The sequence below is a fragment of the Brachycentrus maculatus genome, unplaced genomic scaffold (genome assembly GCF_059751285.1).
Source record: "Brachycentrus maculatus isolate JH-2025_06_01 unplaced genomic scaffold, ASM5975128v1 h1tg000274l, whole genome shotgun sequence".
In the NCBI taxonomy this organism is placed as follows: domain Eukaryota; kingdom Metazoa; phylum Arthropoda; class Insecta; order Trichoptera; family Brachycentridae; genus Brachycentrus; species Brachycentrus maculatus.
The window spans coordinates 138333-160169 of record NW_028281025.1 but is presented as its reverse complement, the minus strand read 5'-3'; the positions used below and the strand labels follow the sequence as shown (position 1 = coordinate 160169).

Sequence of the window (21837 nt, the reverse complement as noted above, 5' to 3'; positions counted from 1 at the left end):
AAACTGCAGAAGTGTATTTTTTGTTGTTTTTTAAATAAAAATAATTCTTTGTATTCTTTGAAAATTGCATGTTACCAAAATATTTTTTTTTGCGTCCGTATTTTGCGTCCAATTTTATCAGTCATTTTTATAGGCTCTTCATAAATTTTAACAAGTCTTATTTGATGATTATGGATTGATCGAAAATACCATAATATTTTGATAACTTTTGCGAGCTATAAAAGTGTGTTTTTTTTATGGTGCTCTTCGCTTATGGATTCAATTTCTCACAAAATTAAAAACAAAGCCGCTTTGAGAAAATAAACATGCATATAAAATTGAGTTTAAAATTGCGATTCTATTATTCATTTACGACTTATGAAACACTGCATATCATGTTTTTACTTTTATATTTCAACTCCAATGACATTGGTAACTTTTGTTACCAAAAGTTATCCTATTTAGTCTTATTTGAAAAGCTAATGTGTTTTATAGTAATTTCAGTCGTTTCAGTTGAAACGTCGACTAAAATAAAGGGTAGCATGTCTTTACCTTTGCAATGATGTGTTTGTTATGTGCAGGATTCTTTACGAAAACCATAGATTACGAGTGTAGAGCTTATGCTAGAAATAGATGCCGCATAAACAAACTCTCTCTGTTGCTCGCTTCAGATTGACAGCAGTATGCGATACGTCATTTAATCAAGTATTTTTTTTTCTTTTTTAAAACTCTCGTAATATCGTCCTCACAAATACAAGTACATACTTTAACTTTCAAAATACAAGTTAGTTTTAGCTCACTCTTCTTCTTCTTGGGTTACAATCCTTGTGATAATTAGTTTGCTTCTTTCACGGTCAGTCTCCACCCGTCTTTATCCTCTGCTCGTCTCTTCAACTCGGCGTACCCGCTACAAGACATGTCGGAGATAATTTGGTCCATGTAGGGTAAGCGGGTCGTCCTCTGTAGTTTGTGCCTTCGAATGTCTTCCGCAATCGTAAGATGCAGGCCTGAGTGTCTTATATAATGGCCTATCCATTTTGCTCGCTGTTGTTACTTTATTTAGTAAGCATCTAGACTCCCCAGCTCTGCTTAAGACCTTGTTGTTACCTACATTTTCCGACCAATGAATCCCCAACATACGCCTGTAGCCTGTAGCCTGTACCACCACATCTCAAATGCCTCAAGCCGCCCGGGCCCCCTTAGCTCACTCTTAGTTTCATAATTGGTTTATGTTCGAAAGATCATTTCTTATCCGATGTTTATAATAATAATAATTTAAAAGTGTGTACATTAATAGCGTAAAATAATATCTTGATTTCTTATTCGCCATTTGTGGGAAGGTTATTGAAGTATTTGGTCCCAAAATATTTAAAGTTCTGTTGGAATTGTTTGTTATTGCATATTGGTATTGTAAAGTCATTTTGGTATCTCGAAGATGAACTTTTCTTTAGATTCAAGTATTTGATTTATTTTCCGGTTGTACATAAATTATCTCCATCTAATTGTTGATTGGATTGCGTTTTACATTCTCCGCCTTCAGCCAGTTTTGTGGTGTATTCATTAATCACTTAGAGAGATTATTACATCCATTATCTTTATAGTTCTACATCTTGAATTTCCAGCACTGTTTCACCCTATTCCACCGATACCTCCGTTAAGTGGTTTTCTTTGTTCGTACTTTCAATGCTTTCAACAAGTTTGTCTTTCAGTTCCCCTTTGTGTTCACTCTTCGAGAAATCAGTACTTTATGAGTATATGCGTTTTGTAATACTTTTTAATGAGTTTTTAAAATTGTAAGCAAAAGATTTAGAAAATAATATGTTGTTTTAGTGAAATATTATTTTAAATAAAAAAATTAAAAGAAACAAATAATGGTTGCAAAATCAGTGTTAAAACCGTTAAAATTTGATCTTTATCCTTTGATTTCAAAAAAGAAAGTTGTTTTTAACGTTTTATTTAAAGTTTACAATTATGTTTTGTTTTTTAAAGATCTACAATACTTATTTTTGTATAATAATAATGCATTATTTAAAGAGACCCATTTTCGCTAATGCTACTTTAAGGGCGTTATATCCAATTGTATGGAATTAAATATATTTGTTACTGCTTTATAAGTAAATAATTGAATTAACACTTCGTTATTTGAATCTAGCAGGAAAGAAGGTAAATTTGCTTTTCTACTATCTTGAGTTTAAACTCATTTACATGTCACACATGTATATCGGTCGGCGTGTTCGAAATATTTTTTCCCTGGTTTGTTTTTCATTTTTTTATAGTTCTTGCAAACAAAATGTCCTCAACTTATAATTTGTTGCAACTTTCTATCGGCTTAAATATCTGTCGTTACATTTTCCTTCTCTCATATGAGGAGTCAACAGTTTTAATAGCCATCTATAGAAAACAAACAAATACTGTAAGTAAAAATATTGTTTTGTCGAGAGATTTATTTGCTCATTCTTGGATTAAGGCCAGAATATCAAAAGTGCCACACAAGTTATGCGGTATTAATAATTTATCGCTTGTGAAATATATGTTTTCGATTTCAAATGCAAGGTCGCTGAAATAAACAACGTTGGTACGACTTCAATCGTAGAAAATCATTTGTTAGATGAATGTTAAAACTGAGCTCCCTTGAAACCGCGAGCACGTGTCGGAGATTTTTGACCCACGCGAGTTTTTATCACTATTTTTACTTCTTTTCACTATCCGGGTCTCGCTTTTTGGTTGTGCTCGAGTTGTTTTTTGTTGTTGTTTCTACCACCAGATCACAGATTTGGTTCGGTGACAACACATGCGCACAAAGATCCTTGTGTTTACCCTGCACTCCTTGGTCGGGTGTTGGTGCTGGACCCAAATCATGCATGCCAGTAGAGGCGACTTTACGACAAACTTGTTCAAGTTTTACTGCCATCTTAAATACTTAAGTTACGTCTAATGTACACGTGTACATCAGTATCTACACGCAAAACAAGCCCTTTATGTACATATATAAATGAATAAAATGCAATATTTTATCTTTATCCACAGATATATGTAGGTTATTGTGTTAAATATTTATAATTTAAAAAAAAACTTGTTTGGTTTACGATACTTTAGTGTAAAGATTAAGAATTAGGTTTTTGTATTCAACTATAGATTGGCCAATTGCGGTTCTTAAAGCAGTTGATCCCTTCATTGAGTGCTTCAAGCTGCAAGTGTATTTCCGGGCTTAGTGTTTTTAACACGAAGCCGAAGAAAACATATATAAATTACTTGAAGTTTCTACAAGATAAAAAAAATAAATCAATGGAAATTTCTGAATATTCGATTTATTTTTTAATGAAATGCGTATGAGAAAACCTTCTATGCCTAATCGTGGTTCATTGTTAGAAACTTCTATTAAACGGCATGACCACGATAGTATTGTGAGAGATATATGGACCTGCCTACGTATTACTTTCCATCCATCAAGATTTCCTCACACTTCGTTATTGTTGATATTTATTTCCGGTATTGTATTCTTAACTAGTTTTATTATGTACCTGTGACAGCACGTACACCGTCGTATCATCACTCATGCAATGCCGAGGAATTCTCCACGTGTGTCTGTCCGCGGTACACTTTTCCCTGTACTGCCATCCTTCATCCTATTCTCCGGCACTGTTTGAGTCACGTCATGTGAGTTCATAAATTGCTAGCATAAAATTACAATTCATTATGTTGGGTGAGTAGCCATTTCCCATTAGTAGCCTTCCTGTCTGATGTGCTGAACAACAATAAACGTTTTTATAACATATTCTTACTCCTATGGGTGCAAATCATCGACAATAATTATAATTGCAAATCATCTGAAGAATACGGGTCGGAAATGTAATAAATATCTCCAGGAAACATTTAATTTTGAATTGCGATACCGGTAACTTTATGAAACTGTTAATAGGAGTAGGTCAGCAACTATTTATCGAGTCTCTAGTGCGTGTGTGTGTTGTTTGTTAAAATGTCATCAGATTGCTTTGGTAGTTGATGGTCAATCAAAGTTTAATGGCCTTGCCCTATACAAATACCAGTAGGTTGAATAGCACTATAAAATAATAACAATCAACTGCAAATGATCGATCAAACTCCAAATATTTTAGTTTAATATTTTTGTAGTGATGAGGGCGAAGATAGAAACTTCTGAAATATTCATTAGGCATTCAGTCAGAAGATTATCGTTTTGAGTATTACTCGAACAAATAGGTGTCGATGTCGACCAAATTCCAGCCCGCAACAGATATTGTCACGGCCCTACCATCTGCCACTGTTTCTGTTCCCTGCCACGTGTCATCGAGTCCTCAATGTTCCCGAACGCCTCCTTCCTCCAACTTTGTTCCGCAAGATGGCGCCTTGTTTGTTCAATAAACAGTCGCGGGGTCCGACTCTCCGCGGTTCCCCTTTAGGAAAACATCATCTGTACGATACACACGTACTCCCGGCTTTATTAGGCGCTAACAGCTCAAATTGGTCTGGCGTATTGCAGTGCTCTGCCGGCAACTGAAATTGTAGCCGATTTATATCGATATCTTCTTTCTGCTCGAATAAGTACGTAAGCCTTACGGAAATATTTTCTCTCGGCGATACATATCTTCGACACGGCTTCGAATCGATGCATCTCTTAAATTTTCGATTTGGTTCAATATTCGTTCTGAGAGTGCCTTTGGCAATTTATGACACGCTGCATATAAAATTTCAACAGCATTATCATTGTGTCGAGTTACGTATCGACCCTAGGCAGCGCAATGGAAGTTAACACTATTTTGAAAACATTATTACATCACACTGATTTGCTTAGATAATGTTTTTTTTATATAATAAAAAAATCTGTCCTCTGTCAAAATTAAAAATAAAATGTTAATTTTTCAAATGTGTTATTTATCCTTTCATATAAACTACTATTTTATTTCATTACTACTTCGATCTCTGCGAATTGCTAGTGCTATTGGAGAAATTTCTATTCAAGGTCTTCTGGCAAAAATATCGTAAACGTAATCCGTAATCTCTTAAATACACAATTCTGTATTATCGCTGTGATTAAATGGTTCTATATGTTTAAGATTAGATCATTAAAAACACTAGATAATTTTAAAGTAAATATTCTCACATTTCATGGGATGAAATTCTTTCGCTATTACATTATGTCAACTCGATTTTACTGTTCAGTTTCTTACAGAAAATTTTCTTGTTGGACCAAATAAAGTACAGGATTTTTTGTATATATTTTTTTGATGAATTATTAATTTGTCTTGATCTGTTGATTTAATTTCCGAAAGAGGGTTTAACATTAAAACATGTTGTAATTAGTTAATCGTGTGTATGCTATGAAGCCAAAGTAACTCTGAAATTTGATAAGTTTTGGTTGCAATCTGCTATCATTGTCAGTAGTTCCGTTATAGGAAGCCAGAATAGTTCTTATATCCGGTTCGATATAAAAAATCAGACAATTAAATATTAATACGATATGAAATCGAATAACACAATCGAGCTACTGGTACGCTAACTAGATACAATGAACAATATTAATATTATTAATTATATCAGACACTGGATTATTCACTATTATGTGATGTCACTATTATAGGTGTCTCGTCTAAACTTGATGTGAAACATCTATCGTTCCTCTTTATATGGAAGAAGATGGAAGTCTGAGCATCCCAGGGTTTGCGCCCTGGCATTTGGCTGACTTAAGCGATCACTTTATGAATACAAAAAATATTTTTATTTATAATATTCGATCAGTTTTATTATTTTTTATTTTGTAGCATGTCCGAATCCCCGTACACAAATGCTAGTATGTACTTTTTGTTCAGTTATTCAAAATATTACCCATTCATTTTGTTTGTATTATTTTTTTACTTTTTGAAGGTTATGCAATTTAGGGATAGACGGGTGTATTTTATCCTCATTTTTTCTTAATTTCGTTTGATTTTATTTATAGTTTTATCGTCATGTTATTCATTGATAACTTTTTGTGGTTAGACACGTTTTTGGATCAACTATTTATGTACAATATCTTTTTCCAAGATCTTAAAAGTTATATATTCTGCTATTGTGAGCATGCGTATTTATTTATTTAGTATTTATTTCATCGTTGCAATAAATTAAGTACAACGCATCACGTTTAAATTTTGGCATTGTTTTAAGATATATTATCGGGAATCTGATATCTTCAATTCAGAATACCATATTTATCGATTACTTGCTCAAAACATTTGCGATAATAATACTTAAATATCGATGGCTCAAACGTAATTACAAAATTTAGGGTTTTCAAATTTTCAGTGCAGTTATTACTATGTACACGCTCTTAACCCATTGCACTTTTTACAATACCAATATTTCAACGGCACAGATAATCATCGGTACATATTATTGTGAAAATTTAATTGTAAATATATGGATGATAAAAATAAGCTTAAAAAATAAATAAATCAACCATATAACATTCGTTAAATACATAATATTTTAAATGAGTAATTCCCCAAATTTACTATTTTTTCGAAAATAGTTTGTATATAATCTCGTCCAAGTCACTTTTTAATAATCGTAAATAACAATAACGATGATTAAAAGTCTATTTGACTTTTATCGTTCCACATCTATTAACATCGTTCGTTTTATTTTAATCGTTAAAAAACGGTGTTATATTTTTTCATTGCCTTACTTGAAGCATGATAGAAAAATTTGCATTCTTGTTTTACCCAAATAACACGTATTTTGATGTTCTAGTTCATAATTGCGTGTGTAAAAATCGAAGCTTGACAGACAGGGATCTACTTGATGGTGAGGTCCTTGCTGGGATCTTGCATTCAAATAAAAAGTCGCTAAATAAAAGCTTTTTTAATCCAACATAGATGGCTGTTGTGAACTCAAATGTACTGTCATGAGATTGAGCATATATAAGTTTCAAAATTTTGTGTAGTGTGGTTGTCGATCATGGCTAGAATGGTAAATTTTGCACGTGTGTAAAGTGATTACTTAATCAGCCCATGACAGGACATAAGCCCTGTAAATACCCATATTCTTATAACTTCTATATTCTTCTTCATCTTTGTTGAGATGTAAAAAAAAATCCTACTCAAACCCATTTTGGATTATGTCAGGTAAACAAAGTCATCCTTCTTTGAAACGTGGAGTGTGCTATGAGACTGAGTTCATTTTCCTACCACAAACATAAAACTGCTGAGGATTTAAGTTTATCGTTTCGAATTCTCAACACGTAACATCATTTCAATTGTTATTTCTGAATGGAAGGCGCCGACTTCTATAACAATTGAAATGCTGTTTTAAACTGTTTATGTTTCTATTATTGTCTCCCACCATCAATGAGACGACGAATGAGCCATTCTCCTCCGGGCTCCGAAATCCCTCCTCGTTGAAGCTATTTGCGAGGGAGATGCCGTATATGCATAATGTTACTATGCATTGTTTCAGGAAAGAGTGGTCATATAAATTCACATTGTTTACCGCTTTCCTTGCCTCAGATTTTGCGATAACTTTATTCTCAAGCACCAGGTGACGTTTTATGATGTTAAAATGTTATTTATACGTCCATTAGGCTATTCTTTATGCTACAAATAAATTAAACTGCAACTTAATCACCAATATCAGCGATGTATGTAATAACCCGTTACCTTTTATTTTTCGACTTTAAAACGAAACCTGGTATTACGATGATTTTTTGTTAGTTTAGTTACCTAATCTAGCGATTAATTTTAATATGCAATGAATCCTTATAAGGCGTCCGCGTCCATCGGCGATGAGGCGCACATTAGCGTATTTTGCGCAACTGACACTAATGGTGGCCTGATTGATGGCATTCTCCAGGACTGCCATCATTATAATTTCAAGCTCCCTCGATCATTCTCTACAATATTTCTTTGTTGCTCTAAGTAACGAGGCTCAAAATACACGATTCCTCTCTCGTTGCAGTGCGCATTTCTTTATTTGCGAAGGAGACGAAATCATTTAACGCTTCCCGCTGCGATTTCAGATTAGCATTATTTGTCCGAGTCGTGTCTTCCGCGCTTCGTGTCTCGTGTCTCGTGCCTCATGCCCGATGCCTTATGCTTCTACTCCATACGAACTAAACTCTATACACTTTATAGTATAAAATCCTCAGTTCTTAGCTCATGGTATAAAGTTTATACCATGAGCTAAGAACTGAGGATTTTCTTCACTAATTATTTATACATATTTATATTCTACGCTCCTTCGGGTTTAATGCTAATTCGACCTCTGAATTTTCAATAAGAAATCCCAGGAGAAGCCTGCCTGTCTGTCTTTCCGCCGCCTTACAATGAATCTAATGACTTTTTTACCGTATCAGAAAAATAAATCCGAGAGTGAAATGATCGATAAGGTTCGTTTAAATTAATCTAAACATCTGACATACTCAGTAATATAGTATGTAAAAACTTACTGTGAAAATAATTAAATATGATCGTTTTCGTACATCTGTAGTTGTTGCATCCAGAATGCAATTAATTGAATGTGAAACAAGTCAGCGTGCTCTTTTGAGAGTTCTTAACTGTAAAATCTTTATTGAGTCTGAGAAATCTGTTCTCGAATCTTCTCCATCTAGAATATTACTAGTGGGGGACAATTTTCGAGTGCATTTGATGCAGTTTCTATTTCCGTTCCGTCTGCCGCTGTTCTCCAGCGTTGCCCGACTTAGCTCGCTCTTTTTGGGTTAGTTCTTCATGGAAACGGTACCTCTTTTTTCTTCTCTTTGACTACATGCTTCAGTCGCTACTGAAGCCATTGCGAACAACAAAGATTTGCAGATTACCGACTATAAAATGGAAATATAATGGGACTGGCGAATCACAAATCTCGCTAAAAGGTACAGCTTACCGCACTTGTACACGTGCGTTTAATCATCGCGTAATCAAATAATTTGTGTCTCGAAATACGTTGACTCAAATGGGACGCTGCACTCTTACGACGATTAAACGTACGTTAGTTTTATTCAAAAAAATAAACACTTGTAATAAACCAAAAACCACTTGTAATAAACTAAAAAACCACTTAATGAGTTTTATTTTTATACACGACTACATTCGAAAACTTACAGATGTTTTCATCTACAGGTGAAAATTAAAACATGTTTTAATTTTTAGTTATACATCGGTTTACCTTTTTTATCGTCTGTTGTGTTTTCAAGTCGATTTGTGTATGCATCCTCCCAGGATTATAGCTAACGAAAGAGGTGTTGGCTGAATATGTATGACGTGCGGGTGGACGTGACATTGACTACATAACATTATTACTTACCACACCCATGTAGATGCCAGACAACCTTCTTACTTTCCTGATATACATACTATTATATACCGGGATCTGTATAGATACGATCAACTGCAAACACACCTAGAAATACATAATAGCCCAAGACCATTTTTCATGTACGTATTTGTCATTCGATCAATCTACATATTCCGAGTGAAGGAATTATTCATTTTACCCGAGTGGGTATTGGTTTATGACCACATTTCTCATTCTTGCATTCTAATGCATTCCGTGTACAGATATTTATAATAACCATTAACCACGCTCGGATATCTTCGTTTCAGTCATTAAATTTCTCTTAAAAAACCGATAACGCAATAAAATGTTATTGTTTATTATTTATTTTCTTCTATCGCATCTCTAAATCGCTTTTGTTTCGAAAGGCGGCCGGCGGTTTGGGAGATATTTCGTGATCTTCGAATGATCTTCCTGACCCGCAATTGTTCCGTTCCGTTTACCTGCAGAGCCTCTGGGCGGCCGATAACCACGTTCGCGTATTAGATTAATAAGTCTCTAATCTGCTCGGAGATTGATTCAATCAGACGACTGCTTTGTGTCGGATGTCAGCCCGTCGCCGAACAATGGACAGGTTGGTAGAAGTGACCACCTACTCAGTCTTCATTTCGGGTACCATTCCTATCTGGGAGTCGTGCTAATAAGTGTCCTTGCATTATTTATGTGCCAGTTTCCTCGATAGTTAATTTTGATAATCGATTTTAACTTACTCCTACTCGATTCTGTAACAATATCGAAGGTAGAAAATGAAACGACTTGAATTTCCATAAATACAAGAACGATCTTTACATATACAATCTTTGAACCCATTTTAATCATATTTTCAGTGCCTTAGCCAATCAAAACAATACTAATTTAACACATTATTACGGAAGCATAGTTGTATATATTAAACGTATACAATATTTTAAGAGTTCAGTTTTGCAAAGCTATTTTTGCTATTCTTTTCTTCTTAGTCAATAGTATTTAAAAAACTTTAGTGCGGGCAAGTGTCAAAGAAGAAGAAGAAGAATGTTGATAAATAAAAAGTCAAATCAAATTTATAACGAGATTTTCGCCCCTAACATATCAATTCAATTCTTTATTTTAGTGCTTTCACACAAACATCATGGTTAGGTTAACGCAGAGAACATCATAGTCTAAGCTTAACTCGAAGGTCATGTTAACATGTTGTCGATTTTTGGATAGCTGAAGGTCCTCAAATGTCACGTAAATCTAGATACATAAGATATACGGTATAGAACAGATTAATTGAAATAAAACTTTTTTTCATATTTTTAACACCCTCTAAAAAATATTTTGGGGGTGTTCCTCGTATTATGCACCAGGGCTGCTTCTTTCAGTGACTGAGATGATGAATAGCGAGAAGTATAACCCAATTCTACTGGAAAATGTACTACCAGAGATACAAAAACGAAGGTCAAATGGTAATGGAATATTTCAGCTGAATTTAACCCCCTGCCACAAATCCAAAAAAAATGAAAATTTTCACTCAAAAACAAACTGTGTTGGACTGTCGAGAATTTTGCCAGACATAAACCCAATTGAAAATCTATCGGCAATCTGTAACAAATCGGCTCTCCAAAATTGATTTCACTACGGTGGAAAAGCTTATTTTGTCCACAATTCAGGTATGGTATCGAGATGAAAAAATGGCATCCACGAGCCAAAACCTTATATAATAGATGCCAAGAAGAGTAAAATCTTTGATTGAGCTCAAATGAAATCATAATAAATATTAATTTGTGATATAACTATTAAACAAAAGATTTTACAAAACTTTTTACGAAAATACAACAATTTTTTTTGTTTCAATTAATCTGTTCGATACTGTATTATCAGCATACATATTCTCATTCAATTTGATATAGCATATAATAATTTTAAGTATACTTATTGTTGTACCTAATAATTTGTAATTATTATGTCAGTTAAAAATACATTTTGTAAAGCATCCTCCCAAAATTCAAAGAGTTATCTCTTACTCAAATACTACTACTGTACCACTAAGCATTTTTGTACTATGACTTATGTTTAAAAAAAACTGAACTTGGAATAATTATAGCGTATGGTATAAAATATTTATATTGCTAATATTATTATATTTTGATACGGTAAAATTGCAATTAAATAAAATTATACTAGGTCTTCTTGCTTGTTAATTACCGTGGTTAATAACCCCTTAAACTGTGATATCGCTACGATTTTAATATTCTAGTCACAGATGCAAATTCCAGGCAATCGTGTTGGTTCAGTAAGTGGGCAGTGGTCGAATGGTTACAGTTATTACCGCCGGACTGCAAGTGTGGTACTCTGTTCCAGCCCTGCATACCATCACGTATTACATAAACATTACGTTCCGATTCGCCTTACCGTAATATTCCGTGATCGGATTTGAGACATGCGTCTACGGATTTAGTTTTCGATGATGATAGTAAATAATAACTTTGTAGCTCGGAGAGGTTTGGGAGCAGTCCCCTTTAATTTTAAACGTACGAATTACACCCGGTTATTATTTTTAATAAATCGATTTGAATTTAACCTGATCGGCAATTGATTAAATAACACGGGTATATCGGTTCGGAATTTATTTGTTGAGCGCATAATTATAGTGTTTATTGAAATTCTTGAATGCCTACACGGTATTGAAGAACTTTTTATCAAGTGTATGGTTCTTTAAGTATCTACGCTTTTCATTTGGACGCACACTTTTGTAATCCTCATTAAACAAGGTTACTGCCGTATTTATATTTTAATAATGTACGCTGTTATTATTAAAATATAAGTACGACTTTATATTAATCAAAACATTTTGGATCCATAATCAACTTACCGGTGAGTCACAGCTCATCATAGCCCCTGCGTGTGACATACTATATTTCCCAATACGTTTATTGGTATATTAAAGTAAAGGTTTACAAAATACATCACCATTCCTGTAATATAATCGGGTTAGCTTCCCCTTCTGTCCTTCTCCCTTCCTCAGCCCGTTCATGTCTTTAGCCCCTGCAACTACTATACACAAAGGCCTTCCCTCGTTCCTCAGTCACAATATCGTTACTCTAAAACAGGGTTCATAGCTACACCATTAAGAGAGTAGCACGCTATTCCATTCCATATCCTTAACTGTCTTTTCCCTTTGTATTTAACTATATACACTAAATGTATTATGACATACACATAAAAAATATTTGTTAATGCACCAAGTTCCGAGACCAGATTGAATATTTCGAGGGATTTTTCTTTGTAAAATATTAGTATTTTTTTTGTTTGTTTTAATGTCTTTAGTATTTATTTAATATTATCATGAATATGGCACCTGCAGCGCAGGACTGATCTCCTTGTCTTCATGATAACAATGATAACATCACTTCAATTGGGTGCCGATAAGGTCATAATAAGAAATTATTATAGTAATAATTTTTTATAAATAATACATTTTTAGCCATTAAACACTCGGTTAATAAACTTTTTTCACTCGCTCGCATAGTTCGCCTAAATAAAACCGAATGCTTCCGAGCGGAAACGCGAAAAACCCAAACTTGAATGCATGATTATACTATAAAAGGTTTTTTTAAAAGAGTTTTTATACTATGATAATGTTACATCAAAGTACAACCTTAAATTTACGAATGGGCGTTGAAACACGGTTTGTGTGTTAGATTTATATTTCAGAGATATTACAATGTATTACTTACTTACTACTTGAATGCGCTTTGCAAAACCGTATTTTACCGTACACTTCCCGATAAGTGCAATTTCAATGCACAAGGGAGCATGAGTTTTCCGATAGCATCAATATGCAAATTGATAGACACGTGGCACGCCTGAACTCTGGGCTAATGAGATACTATCTATCTGCCTCTCTTCTACAAACTTACATACATCCACCTGTTTGATATGTTAAAATTAAACGATTAATAAATGCACTACAACTTGCATTCATAAAAATGCAGTCGGTAAATGTGATGTAACTAACTAACTAACTAACCATCACGCCGCTTCCCCGCAGGGGTAGGCAGAGAGAATAGAGCTCCACACCACTCTGTCCTTGCAAACATTCTTCGCCTCTTCCACGTTCATGCATCTCCTCATACATACCCGCCGATTGTTACGACTCCTAACCTGACCACTTTCAAGTGTTAGGCATAGCTGATCGTGCCATGTTTTTCTCAGTCTTCCTCGGTCTTCCTCTGCTTCTTTTCCCTAGTGTGATGTCATTTTTTTATTTAAAAATGTTATGTGATGTTAAATCAAAATTTAAAAAAATCTGTATCGAAAAATCGTTGTTAAAACAATCAAAATTTATTAAAAAAAATGTTCTGTCAACACTGTTTAATTGATTCATATCCAAATTATTTGTTGATGTCGATATTATTCGAAAACTCAAAAAAAATATTTCATTACTGTCATTGCCCCCGTAGGGTGCTATAACGGGCAGGTAGTTTTTAAAATATTTATTTTTAATATTATTTGAAGCAGAAAGTACGTAACGCATAGCATAGCCGTGGATGATTTATTGTCCCCAGATATGACGCGCGCACATTTTTCGTCTTGGAGGAATTCGAACAGCCTCGGAATCCGCTGCCACCGGTCCTGTTGCTTTCGTTCCTTTTCCATTGGGAGTGTCCCGTCGGACGATCTGCTATAATAGAGAGAGGTAATCTGACTATGGCAGCCGATGTAGGAATGTATTATGTAGTGTGAAGTGTGAAGAGGAGTGAGGTGAGAGCACCGAAGCGCATAATCACCGGCCCTGACCGAGGTCCTTGGCCTCTTCCGTTCCGGAATATTCCTTGAGGTCGGCGAAAATTCGAGAGATTATTCTACTTTGCCAAAATTTCTTAGCGTGATATTCCTTACTTTAATATGGGTATCCTCTTGTATATTGTACCTCTATGGGTATTAATAATTACTATCTACATTTTACCTCATTGGATTTACTAAATTAATTGTTTGTTGTTTTTTTATCATACACATACAGTTAATGTGTTAAAAGTTTTTATTATTGTTTTTTTTATCTCTAAATGAAAAATACTTTAAAAATTGCTTTCTTATAACAAATTTCATTTATTTATTTATAACCCCAGCATGTATCAATCTGGGTATTGGTATTATTTATTATCTGTTTTCCACATTCAAATAAAAAAATGTTATTGGAAAAACAATCGTAAAGAATGCAAAATATTTTTTGTACCGTAATATTCTAAATTATACACATTTATATTTATCGAAACAATATAATTTAGGAAAATATAAAAATTACTTATCTCAATAATATTAGGTATCTCAAATTGTCACTCTTTACTTGTAGAACCTGGTGTATATTATGCTAAAAAGATAAACAGTGTAAAATAATAAATTTTTCTTCGATTCTCGGTGGGATTTAATTCAAATATAAATTGCAGCGGTACTGCATAATTCTCACAGGTATAATCAGATGCATGAGTTCAAAAATAATATAAGCATTGCAAAAATATACTTAGATATAAAATTAGATTCTGTACTTAAGTAACATATGTATGTATAATACGTTGTTTATATCGCGTTATGGACATTTTTACAGTTGGTTACGGGAATAGCATGTATTTGTGTTCAGAGATTTTTCCGTATCTTTTCTCTCCTTGATCTTTATTTTTTCACCACAAAAAATATTCAGGCGACTTTTTAAAAGATCATTTTATTGTGATTATCTTATTTTGGTAAGCCACGGTTAAGTGTGGTTGTGTGAGGGGGCTATCTTATATTCTTGTCCTTTGAGATCATGTTCTGCACCTTAGAGAGAATATAAATATTCACTTCGGCCTTGCGGGTGACTACGTACGTATCAAAGACATGGGCGATCGAATACAAAAACCGAATTACATAAGTGACGATTTCTTTCAAATAAATCGTTACTTTATTTGGCATCAGTGCAAAAAATCGGTTGCGTATTTCTAGCTTCCGATATATTAGATAATTTGACATAAAATTAACTTTAACTGGAAAGAAATATAAACCGAGAAAAACGAATATCACCCTAATCGGATTACCGAAAAAGTAACGGTTACCGATTAGTCAACTCTAGAATGTTATGATAACCCCCGCAAATGTGGTGATCGGCCCCCGGCCCCCGCGCAGGCAGCAAACGTGTTGGCTGTTTTTCTATTACGAGGCCGCTTTAATGATCTACCTGATTTATGGGCGGCGCTCTAATCTTGTTAGATTTAACTAGAGGTCGTCACTACTTTTGGCAAGCTTATGAATGAATAAACGAAAGTGAGAGTTACTTTATTCAGAGCGACATGTCTAATTATTAGGCCGATTCAATATACTACCGAGTGATTTATGATCCGCCACTATTTTACTCCGTGGGACAGTTTGTTGAAGCTTTACAAATTACCTTGTCAGGATTTATAAAGAATCATTTAACTTAATCAGTCTGCGCATCTGAAATATGTGACAAGCTTAGATTACGATTCTGTAAATTGATCATATATTTTATTTCCCAATATTCCGACTTCTTTTGATAAAACTAAACAAATGTATACCGAAATATTACTAGCAAAAGACTGGTTTTTTTTTGTAGCATATGTTGGTTTACTCAAAGTAAAGTTCGCGTGATGTTCGCTCAAAATTCAGGACAGGCATTTTACGAAACCTGATTTCTGACAGTGCACTGGTTTGAAATGCCATTTTGTGCCAAAAACGTGTTTCTTTTAATTGTTTGCGTCTTTTAAAATTGACTCGCTAAAATTATCATTATTTTGGGAATGTACTATCTATCGGTATCGTTCTCTCTGACCTTTGTATTTTGAGTTATTTATATAAATTATTCTGCCAGTTTTTTACGTTCCGTAGATATTATTTTTGTTTGTAGCAATGTTCTGGCAAATTCCAGTATGTAATCTCAAACAAGGCCATCCATCGTTTTTGTCTTTATTTCGTTTCACAACATCGTTGATAAGATGCAGTTTTATCTAAAAATGGCCAACGTGTTTTGTTTAGCGCTTTAAGTATGGCACCCAGCTCATTATAATTTTCTCTATGACTCACTGCGACGACAAACACCTCACGGAGCCGCCAACATAATGTTGAATGTACTCAAAATAATTTATTCGTATGTAAATATCGTCTCAGCAGAGGTGGGAACAATATTTTCGTGCCATTCATATTTGATTTTCCCAAACACCGTTGCCAAATAAAAATATTTATTTTATGAACCTTTAATTTATAACGTACGAATAAATTTTTTGTAAAAAAGATGATAAAATCAACTTTGTTTTTTTTTTATAGATGGGAGTTGCATTTATTATTTACCTTTTTTATATTATGTACAAGGTTAATAGATCATTGAGTGGACTTTTGTTTCTTCTAACTTAAAAAAAAATTCTGTGTTGGGAACAGGAGGGATAATCTAGTGTGGACCAATCAGGAAGTTCAAAGCATTTGCTCATTGTTAAGAGAAAACCATGTAAAACTCCTCAGGAGAAGCCGGACTGTTGACTCACGTCAACCTTCCATTTCACTAGAAGAGAGTTCGGCATGTTGTGTCCTAGCTTGGTTTATGGTGCCAATGTCCTTTTATATTTTTATCATGTATAATACCATCTCTCATGACATTTCTTTGGTTTAGAACACTAATATTGAGATGGTTCGCAATTACCTTCTGAATAACTTGACTAACAATTTTTGTTTATTTGTTACAGATGATATCAAGAAAGTAGCTGAGCATTTGGTGAAAACAGCAAAAATCAAAGATTCCTTCGACAATATCTCCGTGGTAGTCATCTTCCTGCAGGACCCGCATAAACTCGCAGAGAAGGCGACGTGGCTACTCAAGAAGTTTGCTACAATGGACGCCAGGTAATTAATAATGGCCGTGAATTTGTGATCCAATATCCTCGACACGTGTTTAGTTATTTCCTTTCTTACCTGGAGGAAGGGGTAAGGTACTCCTATAAAATATTCATGGTTTTCTATTGTTAACACATCCCTTTTCCGCCGCCTCGCCTGCTCGATTATGAAAGGGATACCAAGTTGTAGCGAGAAGACCCAATCTGGATATTATCAGGTGTACATAATTTAATTTAGTGTACCCAGGGTATCACCCCGTTCAATTATTATAATATTATAGTCTACCCGGTTATATATATGAACTTTTTTTTAAATTTACTTTTAATTACGTTACAATTTGATTAAGTGGTTTTTACAACATTTTGAGTGTGTCCAAATACTTGTTCACAAATCTGGATTATCTCCAATTACAGGAGTTTTTTTTCATATAATTTTTTGACATCCCATCAAAGATGAAGAAGAATAACAATAATACAATTCTTTGTATTATTGTTAGGCTTCTGCCTATGACGGCCGTCAGCCCCGTAAATGCCCAGACTTCCATATTTTTTTTCATCTTTGGTGAGATGTCAAAAAATAATATGAGTGGCTTTTACATTTAAAAACTCATAATAAAATCCAAAAATTATTCTTGTAGCGATTTTTGTGACGAATATATGTTAATCTTCAACTCAATGCAAACAGTTCTTCTGTTACTAAACGATATTTCGTGAAATATTTTTGACTTTATAATGAAGTAAGTTTTCATGGAGTCGAGTTAGGTGGGACATGGACAGCATTCGAAAGCCAAATAATGCGGATTTTTACATTTATATTTGCACTACCTTAGTGGTCATGTATGCCCCGTACGTACGCTGTGAACGGTTATAGGATTCTACACGCAGTTGTCGCGAGTTTGTAATCATTCTATAATCGATTCGCCAAGTAATCGACCAAATCGTTCAACAATCAATACAACAACCTGCCGACGAAACAGATCAGATCGCTCGAAAACATCGACAAAGGTGGACATAAAGCTGTATCCTTACAAGATCCACTAAGCTCAAAAATTAAGGCTGAACCATGTGAAGAAAAAATACAAAATATTGAAGAATTTTGGAATTGTAAAATGACTTGGCCAAAGTCTTATTCAGCGATTAATCACCTTACAGGCTACATAAATTGACTGAAGTGTCATTACTAGATTGAACTATCCACAGCGAAAGTTTCCAAATAAGTTACACACCTTCTAGTTTACAGTTTCCTTCGACGCGGAGCATGATGACGCAAAATCAGTCTGTATTGATGAGATGACTTTTTTGTAAATAAAATCCGCATTAGCGTACTTTGATTCGCTACTTATCAATATTATGGATGCAAAATTTTCGGCGTAAGTTCAACATACGTAAGTTTTCAACATAAGTTCAGAATTTAAAATATTTCGCGATACACCTATATAAGGTGAAATAACTGTAAATTAAATAAAAATGACTCGTAAATCATAAATTGTTTTTCGATCTTCATACGAGCATGAGGCATCTTATGAGTCTCACGTCCGTTATAAAATTACGAAATCTATATAATGACTGCATCACTCGTATGATTTATTATTTCGTGTAACCTGTTGAATGAGGAAATATGGCGAATATGATATATTAAAATGATCATATTTCCATTTTCTCTGTTATTAGTAATTTTCCCTTTACAGTGTCGCAGTATCGCAAACCGCAGGTAAAGCTGTGAAACAATATCTGCCGTGGCAAGGTTGTACTCGGGAAACTTCCTTTTTGCTGTAATATCGTGTTTCTCACTGAAATAAGTCAGTGGGCAACGATCCAAATATATAAAGGATAACGAGCACTTCTCGAGCCAAAACTGCTCACTATAAAGTACATATCGCTTAAACGGATCCAATAGTTATAATTTATAGTACATAGGTATGCATAATTCCCGCGGATATTATCTTTCCCGAGTATAACACAATTCCTGATATGCAATATACGCGATTCTGATAAGAACGAGTTTCCTACGTAGAAAATGTATTGTTATCGTATTTTTTTGGAAATCAAAACAAAATAAGCGATGGATGCGTCAACAAACAGGTCATTTTTGACATCGCATCATAGATGAAGAAGAATATGTAAGTCTGGGTATTTACGGGGCTCACGACCATCATAGGCTGCTTTAAGTGATCACTTTACACATTCACCAATTTTACCCATGATTGACAACCACACTACTCAAATTCTTGGAGCTTCTATATATATTGTTCAAATTCGAAACATAGTGCTTGAATCACTAAAATTTCACTAACTACATCAATGGTGAGATGAAAGAAGCTTTTTAATTGAGCAGAAACTCTTTCATTTGTATGTGAGGTGCGAATCCTGGATTATAATCACATACATACATGAGAAACGCTAGAAAATATCCTTTTTATTTTATTATTTTAGCTTATTATGAGATGTCAAAAAATAATATGAAAAATAACTCCTATAATTGGAGATAATCCAGATTTGTGAACAAGTATTTAGACACACTCAAAATGTTCTTAACAAACAAGTCGATAACAGTTAGTTGTATGGTAATTGGTTCCTTGCTTTTTTCTCTGGATATTTTGTAAGGCAAGACATGCAAAAATCTACATAAATAACAAAATAAGTCCTGAACATATCGTCGATCACTATTGAGTACTATGTTAATCGTTTCGTTGTTTTTCTCTAAATGTTTTTTTAAGGCGAGAAGTGTTCATTACAGGCACCGAAATGACCTCGATGTCTGGGTATGATTTAATACGCAACGACCACACGGAACCCGGTACTTTATCGATGTATCGACGTATTCACCCACAAAATTGCCTCGCTTACAATTAATTGTCCTTCGAATCCTTAATACAAATCTACATTTTTTTTATAAAGAAGCAAAATATTTGTTCATGCATTTAGAGGTATCTGCATACGATTATTTTTATCATAGCGTTACTATGTAATACTATAATATACCATATATAATAGTATTGGCATTGATTTAATGGTAAAAAAAAATAAGGTTACATGATTTATTGCGGAATATAAACAAGGGAGGCACAGCATGTACTGTAAAAATATATAAATAATAATAATAATAAAACCATTATCCGCACCCCAATGGTGCATAGGGCACTGCGTCATATAAACACAGAGTTATCTCGATCGTTTACACATGAAGGAAAGGTGATCAGCGACTGCTTCAGGTACCAGTCCAGGGTAATATTGAATAAATATTACAGTGAAAAAATCACATATTTATTTGACCCCCCCCCTGGGAATCGAACCCGGGACCTCCAGAACGGTAGCCGAGCGTGCTGACCATTACACTACGGAGGCGGACAGTAAAAATATACCTTTAATATAAATATAATGTATATCTTAAAAAAAAAACAACAGCACTTAAGTGCGTTTTGTAAGGACTTACTTGTTTTTATCTATCTTAAGTATATTATGTCTACCAATAAAAGTAATATAGTAATGTATTCTGTGATTTTTGAGAAATAACTTAAGCGTCGCAGTTTCTTTACATTCTTACGGGATATTTGATTGTTTCCTTGTAATTAGTAGCGAATATTTCCCCTTCGGAGATATTTTTATTATTGCTAAGGACGACAATATTCGAATTAAATGCATCGTGGATGGCTGCCTCTTCCATCTGCATAAAGTTGAGGAAAAGCTTTTCGTTTATTGTTTAACGAAATTTATAATTATTATGCTCGGAACATCACCAATAGTTTATTGTCTGTTCCGAAAACAGTGTCGCTTGTAATTAATTATTGTTTAATTGAATGGGACAGTTAAATGGACACCACTTAACTGTTTTTTTACAAGTAAAAATATTGCTGTAGTTGCATACTTATCATTTTTATCAAATTGTCAGGCGCAGACTGACGCTTTAAAATTCTTATCTCTCGGCAAGTTTGTTTGTCGCGTGATTGCAAAAAATACATTCTTATTGTTTTAATACGAGCGATTAGTTATCATCGCTCGCATCTCATTTTCGAGCATCATAGTTTCAGAACGCGGAAATATCGAACGATGAGTAATGCTGCCATAATCTCGACATTTCACGACCACACCTCTCTTGTATCACTTTCAGTTTCGATAATACGGGTGGCGCCCAGACGAACCGGTTCCACGTGAACTCCGCCCAAGAGGATCCGTTCTCCACGGACGGGCCGCTGTTCGAGCTGGACGGGTTCAAGAAGCGGAACGGCTCCGAGCCCGAAGACCCGTTCTTCGCCGCGGAGCGCCCCGCCAACGGGAAGCGGTCCTCGGACCACTTCGAGGACGAGGAGGACACGGACGAGGAGGGGGACGATGACCTGGGCCCCGAGACGGACGTTGACGCGGCCGACGAGGTGCTCATGTCGCCCAGCCTGGCAGCCGCGCGCGCGCTGCTGCAGGCGGCCGGAGCCGCGGACGAGCCCCGCCGCGAGACGCCCACTCCGCCCGCTGAGCCCGAGGGAGACACCGGTAATTATTATCCTTATCCACCAGTCCTTGCCGCCTCGCCGCCCTGCTGTTGCCGACTGCTCCACTTTTTGGTATCGATTTTCCGGGAGCGTCGAAATACCGACATTTCGTACGGCGTGCAGTCTGTTTGCACCGAGAAAAGTGCAACGCCTATACTAGCGGGACGTCGGAGCGGGATAGGTCTAGTGAATCCGGGAAGCTCGGTCACTAGCCTATT

The 21837-nt window shown here is 34.9% G+C and overlaps 1 protein-coding gene across 2 annotated transcripts in view; it reads left to right on the top strand.

Annotated features, from left to right (window-relative positions):
• LOC148305458 (uncharacterized) overlaps positions 1-21837 on the top strand; it is a 165549-nt gene that overhangs the window by 132678 nt on the left and 11034 nt on the right. For both annotated transcript variants that reach the window (XM_088266661.1, XM_088266660.1), the window contains exons 9-10: positions 16989-17145; positions 21244-21620. In XM_088266661.1, coding sequence (XP_088122787.1) covers positions 16989-17145; positions 21244-21620 — 534 coding nt within the window. The remainder of the gene's footprint in view (positions 1-16988; positions 17146-21243; positions 21621-21837) is intronic.